General features: G+C 56.4%; 1 protein-coding gene and 1 long non-coding RNA gene across 2 annotated transcripts; both read left to right on the top strand.

Moving 5' to 3' along the window:
* Positions 1 to 5: 5 nt before the first annotated feature.
* On the top strand, positions 6 to 4,515 carry LOC112644419 (uncharacterized). Its single transcript, XR_003126371.3, has 2 exons — positions 6 to 212; positions 1,911 to 4,515. It is a non-coding gene; the product is annotated as an uncharacterized LOC112644419 (long non-coding RNA).
* Positions 4,516 to 5,459: 944 nt separating this feature from the next.
* On the top strand, positions 5,460 to 8,482 carry PRR18 (proline rich 18). Its single transcript, XM_049092205.1, has 3 exons — positions 5,460 to 5,590; positions 5,660 to 5,789; positions 5,919 to 8,482. Exons 1-3 carry the CDS (start codon positions 5,460 to 5,462, stop codon positions 6,126 to 6,128), a joined length of 471 nt encoding a protein of 156 aa, XP_048948162.1. The 3' UTR covers positions 6,129 to 8,482.
* The last annotated feature ends 1,664 nt before the right edge of the window (positions 8,483 to 10,146 follow it).

Below are 10,146 nucleotides of genomic sequence, written 5' to 3'. Positions count from 1 at the left end.
GTGTGGTTTGGAGAGATCTAAGGACTGGTGAGCTTGTGTTCTGTGCCTGGTGTGGTGTGTGTGCACCTGGTTAGGTTTCCCCACTCACCCAACCCGTTATGCCCACAGATGATGAGCAGGGAGCTCGTCTCTTGAGGGGAGCAGCCTGGCCCTACCCATCCCCCTCAGCAAGGGCAGGAGGGACATCATGGTGGGCTTCAGAGCCTGTGGAGGTGAGTGGGAATGGGTCAGCCAGGGGCACGTGCCAGGCCCTGGCTGGGGTGTGGAAGTTCTGGGGGAGTCTCACCAATCACATGAGAGAGTTCAGGTCACACTGGTTCCTGCCCACTTATGTCCTCAGGAGGGAGTCTGTGGGAGAGGCCCTGCCCATCGGGGGTCCTTCCTTAGCAGGACCATCCTGGTCTGCCCCTACCCGACCCCCTGTCTTGTCACCGTGCACATCACCGCCTGTCTCCTGATCACCCCGGCCAGGACTGTCGGCAGCGTGGTCACCAGATAGAGCTTGCGGGGGGGGGTGCTCCGCGTCGGTCTCACCATCACGCTCAGGCGAGGTCCTTACCTCTGTAAGCTCCCACTTTCTCTCTGAAGAAAAAGCGTAAAAAATGAGGTTCTGCTCTGCTCTGGGAGGTGGGGGAGGGGGAGGAGTGAAGGGAGGTGTGCCTGGTGCCAGCCACTGTCCCCGGACCAAGCAGAGGCCCCGGGCATCTGTTTGGACGGCTGCTGCTTCACACGGCTCTGTGAGACCTTGGGTGTGCTGGCGCCCCCCCCCCCCGTAGTGCCCCCAGAGTCGGGGTGCGAGCCAGGGTAGTGCCCCCAGAGTTGGGGTGCGAGCCAGTGTTGGTCTGTGAGCCGCCCCCAGAGGCCGGTGGGAGGCTGGTGGGAGGGACAGGGCCTCGGGATCGCCTCCTGGGTCTGGCAGTGGCAGGTGTATCCAGAACTGCGCATGTGGAGGCAATGACAGTGACCAGGGGGATCTTTGGGGATCTTGGGAAAAGGCTGTCCCCAGAGGTCGTGGCAAAGGCACACAGTTCATTCTATTCGTGCCTTTAAACACTAAGTCGCCTCTTGACATATCAGCCCACCGTGAGACGTCAGGGGGTCATTTCCCATGACGCTGCTTTCACAGAGCTGCTGTGAAGTGGGGGCTGCATTTGCAGGGCTCCACTGAATACGGGCTCCCCGCCCAAGCACCTGTGGGGTGTCTGTGCCACCTATGCCGTCCACACGGGCCACCTCGCTCTTAGGGGCCCCAGGCCAGGGCAGCTAACCTCACTGGAGGGCAAGATGCTTCTGCAAGGTGAGGGAGCCATGCTGCGGCCACTCGCCGGACAGGGGCTCAGCATCTGTGTCGTGTATCATGGGGTCAGGTACCCCCACTGCAGGGAACGGGGTGGCATGGGGGTTCACCAGCTGAACTCACTGTGGCTGCCACAGGCCGCCTCGGGCCCGCGTGAGGTGGCTGGGTGCGCCGCTGGCATCTGGGCAGTGGGGGTCAGGGCCGGGCGACAGCTTGGGTGCCTGACACCCTGCCCTGGGCCTCACTTCCACAAGTGTCCCCTAGCACGTGGGCTCCCTGCCGCGTGGGAGATGCTGAGTCCACCTCACATACCGAAGTCTGAGGTTTGCGAGGAAAAGGTATACTATAAACTTAAGGCATAGCATTTAAATATTTATTTATTTATTTATTCATGAGAAACACAGAGAGAAAGAGAGAGGCAGAGACAGGCAGAGGGAGAAGCAGGCTCCATGCAGGGAGCCCGACGCGGGACTTGATCCCGGGTCTCTACGCTCTGGGCGGAAGGCGGCACTAAACGCTGAGCCACCCAGGCTGCCCCGGGGCATAGCATTTTTAATAGAAGAGTTTGTGTCTCATCTTCCCACACGATCTCATGTTCTAAACTTTTTTCCAGGCTGTCGACACAAGAGAGAGCCAAGTATTAAATTTTGGTTTGAAAGGAGAACACCCCTCCCAGCCACCTTCGTGGTGAGGCCTCCAGAGTATAGGGTCCCTCCTGCAACACGGCAGGCATTGCAGCAGTTCTCACCGTGCCCGGGGGTCCGGGAGACCCTCTCAGCGTCTACGTTAGTAATAATCCCAAGACACTGCACTTTTCACTCCTGCCACCATGAACACTCAGCGCGGTTACGAGGCTGCGGACGTGTGGTCGCTCAAGAACCTAGCACAGAGTCTGCCCCTCTTCTCTGATTTGTTTTAGCAGGTGTTGTTATTTTTCATTAAAAATATGTTAAGGTAATGGGTGTATTTTTTCAGTTTATTTATTTATTTTTGTTAGTCATCTCTATACCCAGCATGGGGCTCACACTCACGGTCCCAGATCAAGAGCTGCATATTCTCCCGACTGAGCCATCCAGGCACCCCAACCATGATTTTTTCTTAAAAAGGAAAATCAGCTAAGTGTCATTGGAAAATTAAATGCCATAGGTAAAAAAAAAAAAAAAAACAACACCTGGAGAGGGCTGAATACATATATTTGATTTTGCATGATTGACCTTTCAAATCAGTCAGCTAATTTGAAATAGTAACTTTTGTAGCGTCTAGATGAAGGCACTCCTGTGCTTTAGCCACAGACTCTTGCAGTCTGCGGATCCCAGAAATACGGTTGTGAAACTGGTAAGCTGACACCAGGATTCTGGTACTCAAGTTTTGCTATTTAATACCTAGTTACACCCCCACATGTTCTGTGCACATTATGCAAAATCCTATGCAAATCACAAGTTAGATTTGACCGTATGTCTTGACTGTGGTCGCTTTACTGTCGCATCCGCTATTCCAGACCTACATTTGCTGCCTGTCCCAGTGTGGTTTCCTTACTGGTAACTGTCGCCAGCTTTCGAGTCAAGCAGATAGAATGTATGACAGTGAGGGCAACACAGGCCGCTACTCACGTGCCCAGCCAGGCGCTGCCACCCTGTGTAGCCTCCACTTCCCAAGGCTGAATGGTTCAAGTAGAGGAGGCAGCTGGTGGGGAGCAGCGATGCTGTCCTGTGGATGCTCCTGAAGAGCCCTGTGCCCTCAGGAATGTCATCTCCTCCACTGCTTCTGGGAGTGCAGCCCACCGGGAGGTATGCGAAGTTCTCACCCCCAGCAGGGGTGCTTATTGGGCCTCTGGGAAAGACAGCAGAGGAGGGCCCTTCCCACCTGGGCAGGTAAGGAGACGGCAGGTGCTTAGCATTCACTTTTCTCCTGGAAGGTCAGGCACACTTACAGCTTCCCCAGCTTCCAAGCTTCTGGGCTGGGGCAGGATGTGCAGGGGACCCGGAGAAATCACCGTGACCATCTGGTCAGGTGTGTGCATCTCTTGGATGACTCTCACTTTGTCCATGAGTGTGGTGGTGGGCGTGGCCAAACACCCCCCTACCCAGGACTTTCTTTCTCTCCTTCTATGGGGTGCTCAGGGATGGGCTGGAATTCTGTTCCTGGGAATGAGTGTCCCCTCCATCCCACTGGAGCTGTGTGACGCTGGGACTGCTTTCCAGCTCAGCTCCCATTTCCTTGCAGAGCAGACACAGTGGTAGGAGCCAGGAGAGTGCCTGGCGCCCTGCACCCAGTGTGTGCTAGCCAGCCCATCCCCGCCTCCCACTGACCTTATGCAGCACCCTAGGAGCTCAGAGGGGGAGGGAACCCCACCGCTGACACTACTGCACATTTGAATGGCTGGGGTCTGTACATACTCAAGTCTCAAGGCATCCCCCTGGGGTCAGTTTCCCGCAGTAGTTTACCTCTAGGGCTGGGTGACAGGTGTAGTGTGTGCTGGCTTCCCCTCCTGGCCCTCCTCAGCAGGAAACTGCCCACCTGCTGCCACCGCTGCCACACCCAGCCCCACACCCACCGGAAGCACAGTAACTTGAAAATGCACATGTGCTTTCAGTACCCACGGCAGAGACTTTATGAGCTGAAATGTCTCAGACATCTTTGCACCTGAGCTGGGGGCAGTGACAGGCCACTTTGCAGCCCTCAAGGGAAGGGAAGAGTGAGAGAGTGACCGCTGGGACACTTGTCTTGAAGTGTGTTTGCACATTTTATGGAGAATGTGTATGTAGATGTGGGGTGGGTTTCGGTGCTGGTGGAAATTATGGGACCTAATCCTGCCTCTGCCCCCAGCTGTGGTGAGACATGCTTCTGGCCACCTATCAAGTTCTGATCTCCCCTGGTACCCTGAGCCAGCAACCACCTCCACTGGAATATGTGGGAGCAGGAGGGGAGCGTGGCCTGCGCCCTCCTCACACTGGGAGGTGCCGCAGCTGGGGGCGGGGGGGACGGGTGCTGTTGGCACAGGGCGCATTGGAGTTCACCCACACGTGGATGGATGCTTCAGCTAACTGGGGACCATAACCAGTACAACCTGGTCATGTTCTGGGTTAGGCCTGAAAAGTATGTGTTATGGGAAACTATTTCTTGGGGATCTAAACAATTTGATAATTCTCAAGTAATGCAGGAGCTTCCTTTATGAAACTAAAAAAAAAAAAAAAAAAAGATTTTATTTATTCATTCATGAGACATAGAGGCAGAGACACCGGCAGAGGGAGAAGCAGGTTCCCTGCTGGGAGCCTGATGCTGAACTCGATCCCAGGACCCTGGGATCACGACCTGAGCCAAAGGCTGAGCCACCAGGCACCGGAAACTGACTTGATGCACTGCTGTGTAACCCTTCAGTTACTCACCTGCGTAGCACAGGAATGTTTTTGCGTCTCTACAACTGGAATAGAAGTTGACAGTGAAGATGCCTCATTCTTTCTGAACCCGTCGTTAGAGCAGTAAATACACTGCTTTGCTCTCAGTGATCACCCATGAAAAGAACTCAGTGTGTCCTATTTCTTGTCCTTATCATGATATAGTTGAAACTGGACAATTTTTTTTGCCTAGTCATAAAACTAGGTCTTTAATTTCAGATGACTCTCTCCGTGGTGGGGTTAACATGACAAACAGCGGATGACCAGGGTCCCCAGCGCTGCCCCTGACACCGGGCCGGTCCCCAGACCAGTCCCCAGCCCCCGGGCCCCGGCCCTCCGCCCGGGCTTCCCACCGTCCTGAGGGCACCGGGCGGCTGTCAAGGACTTTCCCTCCCACGGGCGAGGACCCGCCTGGGGCTCAGGACACCCCCGGCCCTCCCGGGCCTCTCCCCGCCCCCCTGGATGAAAACCGGCCCGGAGGCGGGCGGCGGGCAGAGTCCGCGGCCGCCCCGCCCCGCCCCGCCCCGCCCCTTGCGGTCGGGCTCCGGGTGTGGCCGCAGCAACAGCCCCGGGACACCCGCCGCGACACCCGCTCGGACACCCGCGGCCGCGCGCTCCTCCTCCCGGGCTGCGGGCGGGGGCGGGGCGGGGCGGGGGCCGGGCCGGGCCGGGCCGGGGCGGGGCGGGGCGGGGCGGGGCGGGGCGGGGGGCGCCGACCGGCCGCCGCCCGAGTCCTTCCAGCGCGCCGTGAGCCCGCGGGCCGCCCCATGCCTCTCCCGCCCGTGCCGCCCGCCCCCGCGGCCCCCGCCGCGCGCCCCCCGTCGCGGAGGCCGCCCCGCGCCCCGCCCTTGCCCGCGCCCTTGCCCGCCGCCCGGAGGAGGCCCCCCGAGGCGCCCCGGTCCGGCTCCTGGCCCTCCAGCAGCCCGGGGCGGCCGCCCGCCCGCCGCGCGCCCCCCGGCCCCGCCGGAGCCCCCGCGCCCGCCGCCCTGCGCTTCCCGCTGAGCCTGACCCCCGAGGCCGTCCTGCTGCTCCAGGGGCGCCACCTGCAGAAGCCGCTGCTGGCGCCGCCCGCCCGCCCGCGGCCCTCGCCCTCGCCCGCGCCCGCGCCCGCGCCCGCGGCCCCCGCCCCCGGCCCCGCCCCCGGCCCCGGCCCCCGGCCCCGCGCGCCCCCCGGCCCCCAACCCGGCCCCCAACCCGGCGCCCGCCCCCGCCCCCGCCGCCCGCAGGCCCCGCCGCCGCGCGCCGCGCTGCCCGTGTCGCTGCTCAACGAGCGGCACAGGTACGACGACGTGGAGTACGAGGACGAGGAGGCCCCGCCGCGGGACGACGGCCTGGTCCGCAGGTGCACCGAGTGGCTGCGCGGCGTGGAGGCGGCCGCCCGGGCGCGCGACCGCGCGGGGCCCCTGGACGCGCTGCCGCACCTGAGCACGCTGTGAGCCCCGCACGGGCCCCGCAGGCCGCTGTGAGCCCGGGGGGGCGGGGTCAGGCCCGGCGCACACCCCCCCTCCCGCCCCACCTCCCGCGCTCCGGGAGCCTGCGGGCCCGCGTGCGACCCAGGCTGCTGGGGCCCCTGCACCCCCACCCGCAGACAGCACCCCTCTCCCTCCCCCACCCCTGGGAGGCTCCCCCACCGACTTTGCCTCCTGTTCGCGCCCCGGGACCCGGGAGGCCTAAGGGCTCAGCTGTCCAGGAGGAAGCCCCCCCGGAGGCTCCGGGAGGTCCCAGACACCCTCTGGCTCGGCCGTGGTCCGTGTCACGGTGGGAGCGCGCTGGGCACCGGGTGCCCTGGTCTGAGCAGCAGGTGGCCGCCGCCAGGAGGGCAGCCACCGGGTGGCTTGTCTGCTGCAGAACTGGACCCGGCGCTGCATTTATGATTTCGTTTCTCCGAAATGGAACACCTGTCGGGAGACTGGAAAGCTTGGAGATTCAAGTGAACCTGACTCTCCAACTCCAAATGGGAAGCGTAGGACCTCCAGCTGTTGTCACTCCGCCCGCCTGGTGAGTGAGACTGGAATGGCAGGGGCTCTGTCCCCACGGAGGACTCGTCCGGGCCTCTGCCCCGTGCAAGCCTGCGCACACCTGCCCACGCAGCCACAGGCAGGCTCACTCAGGAGCGGTTCCACTCTGGCTCACACTCTCACTGATGGCGCACACTCACACCCTGGCACACTCCCGCAGCCTCACACTCAGTGCTGTCACACTCGCGCACACACACATGGACACACGTGTGTCTCCGTGGAGCACGGCTGCAGGAATCGTTTCTAGAGGCTGGGCCAAGACGTGAGCAGGAGCAAGGAGCAGCTTCTGCTAAAATTCATTGTTTGTATTTGAAGCGCTGCTCACAGAGTAACTTCGGTGCTCCAGAAAGAATGGCTAACCACAGGGACTTGGGGAAAATGCAAAAAGCTGTATGCAGATGTAGAACAAAATGTTCCCGGCCAGAGGAGCAAGGGAGGAGGTGGGAATTGCTGCGTGGGTGTGGGGTAGCTGTGTATGTTTTCAGCATTTTTGATCACTGTGTAAAAATCAGTAACATGGTGGCTTCTCTCAGTTGTGTATAGTGATTTTAAAAAACAAAATTTCTACTCGTTATTTGAATAGAGGGTAAAAACTCCTCGGCCTTCTAGGAGCCAGCCATACCTTTCCTGCTAACTCCAGGCTGATCTCTTGATATTTCCTGCATGCATCTGATTATATTTAACTCTAGGGTTGAGAAGGAAAAAAAAAAAGGTCATCATCAGATAAGGCGGTCATAGAAGAGTAATGTATTCCCTCAACTTTTACTTTGTAAAAGTCAGTAAGTAGCTGAATGTTCATCTTGTTGGACTTTCCCGTGGTAGGTCTTAATTACATTTTACTTTGAAGCCTTACATTTTTAAAAAACCGATTTTATATTTTCCTTGTGCTCTTTGCTCTAGTTTCTCTCTCTCTCTCTCTCTCTCTCTCTCTCTCTCTCTCTGTCTCAGCACAAATCTAGACAAACGTGGAGCATTTAATTCAGCAGGAGCTAGGTCAGCCACCAGAGGAGTTGCCAAAACAAAACCCCTACCCACTGAATAGCTTGTGTTTTCTTGACTCCTGTTCGAATGCAAAGAAGAGCTCGGGTGTCCTTTATGTTAGAGGATGTATTGATAGCAGGCGGCCTGGCGCAGGTGCAATCTTGCAAGGTGACAGGTGACGTGGAAGCGAGTCTGCGTGGATGCTTGGCGGGAGGCAGAGCAGAGCGCTGGTTCTGGACGGGCCTGGCTCCGAGCGGACGGTGAGCTCAGCCGGGCAGGGCAGTAACACGCTCCATGCGCTCAGAGCGGCGACCAGCGGCCACCGAGAGGCACCGAGCCTCTGCTCCTTCCAGTAACATTGTAAAGACTGTCCTAAAGTAATCGACTTTTCCAGACCTCTTTCCGTGCCTGCCCGTGTGCGTGTGTGTGTGTGTGTGTGTGTGTGTGTGTGTCTGGTCCCGTTGCTGTCACAATGTGTGGGTCTGTGTGTCCTTGTCACTTCTTGGTCTCCTTCTCACCGTCCCCATCTGTCTTAACTGGGTTCCCTGGGACACTGAGCTCTTTTTTCTCCGATGGCATTTGTCGAATGGAGTTTTTGGTGCCTTGTTCCTCACTGTCAAAGCAGATAAGTGGAATGTTTATGTTGCTCGGGTGGATGACCCTCAATAAAAACAAAAAGGTTCTACACACGACACACGAGGTCTCTTCGTGTTGTTGCTGACGTTTTGAGAGTTTTCTCTGAGTCATTGCGCTGCAGTTTCTTCATGTTGAAATAAAAGAGAAAAATTCAATGCCTCTTGTTTTCTTTTGGAGGGAGATTTTTAAGACTGCTCGGGAAAGATTCCTGAGGTTTTTGGAGTTGGAGTGACGTGGTCCCCTGTGTGACTGCCCCACCCAAGGGCCTGGATCCAGGGCTTGGCGGAGGTTCATTGGCTATAGTCCTACCAGCAATGACCGAGATTTTAAGAATTCTAATGATGGTCAAATATTACTGTAATAAAGCTGCTTGGCAGTGATTCCTAACCTTGCTTTGGGTCACAAGCCTCGTGCAAGCTCTATTCCAAATAGGTTCCCAAGACATACCACATGACAACAAAAATCTGCGTGTACGTAAGGAGGCCCACGGGCCCCAGACTGAGAACCCCTATGCACGCCCGCTGGGCCACTTCTTATTTGCTGGAAGTAATTTCAGACTGGTAGGTCACACGAATCAGAAGTTGAAGTGTCAGTTTGAATAACAGCAAGGACTATTTGATTTCTAAAAAGGGTGATATCACCTAATAAATGTGGTTTGTCTTTAGAATATTTGGGGACACAGAGAAAAAAGTACTAAAAGTTATCTATCCGTGGAAGTAAGACAGTTGGGAACGTGTTCTCTGTAGAAGTTGTGGTATTATTAGCAAATTCCCCCATCACCACTCTGCCCGGAGGCTAAGCCTTCTGTGTTGTGGGGGAGACCGAGCATATATGACCTAAGTCCATACACGTAGGGAATACCCTAGCTCTTCAAGATAGATTTTTACATTGATCTTTATTTCTGGAAAAAGGAGATGGCAAAAATCAAAACTTTTAGTTTTGTGGTTCCCCTAGAAAGTACCCAATTCCACTGGTTGGATAATCTGTGGGATCTGCTTATATTTAACTTACTCTGAAACTGTATGTTCGTACCTGTATTTTTTAGCTTGGAAATTTCAGCCAAGGTTAGTCCTGAACGATGTCTCTGCAGAATAAGCAAGAAGAGCAATTGCCAGTAATGCACGCACATGCCTTTGTAACCTGTGGGGAGGTTGGGGTGGCCCAGTTCAGATCATTGTCACCTTGTCTGGTTAAGATTGCTGCTCCCAGATGAATGGATAAAGAAGCTGTGGTCTATGTATACAATGGAATATTCCTCAGCCATTAGAAACGGCAAATACCCACCATTTGCTTGCACGTGGATGGAACTGGAGGGTATTATGCTGAGTGAAGTAAGTCAATCGGAGAAGGACAAACATTATATGGTCTCATTCATTCGGGGAATATAAAAAATAGTGAAAGGTAATAAAGGGGAAAGGAGAGAAAATGAGTGGGAAATATCAGAAAGGGAGACAGAACATGAGAGACTCCTAACTCTGGGAAAGTGGTGGTGGAAGGGGAGGTGGACGGGGGGTGGGGGTGACTGGGTGACAGGCACTGAGGGGGGCACTTGATGGGATGAGCACTGGGTGTTATTCTATATGTTGGCAAATTGAACACCAATAAAAATAAATTTATATTAAAAAAAAAAGACTGCTGCTCCCATGGCCCGGGATGTAGCCTCATTCCCAAATTAGACTGAGTACCTGTCCAGTATGGTCCAGGAGAGGGTCCCTCACCGTGGCTACAGGTCGAAGACAGAATTTTCATACTGACGCTGTCCCGTGTCAGCCGTGTCTCATTAAACTGCTTCATGTCCTCTTCCATATAATGAGGATAA

This window comes from Canis lupus, chromosome 1 (genome assembly GCF_003254725.2).
Source record: "Canis lupus dingo isolate Sandy chromosome 1, ASM325472v2, whole genome shotgun sequence".
NCBI classification, from domain to species: domain Eukaryota; kingdom Metazoa; phylum Chordata; class Mammalia; order Carnivora; family Canidae; genus Canis; species Canis lupus.
Note: the sequence above shows the minus strand (reverse complement) of the source record. Positions and strands in the feature narration are given on the sequence as shown.

Coding starts and splice junctions, on each gene's coding strand:
- PRR18 (XM_049092205.1), top strand. CDS start 5,460: ATGCCTCTCCCGCCCGTGCCGCCCGCCCCCGCGGCCCCCGCCGCGCGC. Junction 5,591..5,659: donor AGGCCCCCCGAGGCGCCCCG/GTCCGGCTCCTG, acceptor CGGCCCCGCCGG/AGCCCCCGCGCCCGCCGCCC. Junction 5,790..5,918: donor CGCGGCCCTCGCCCTCGCCC/GCGCCCGCGCCC, acceptor CGCCGCCCGCAG/GCCCCGCCGCCGCGCGCCGC.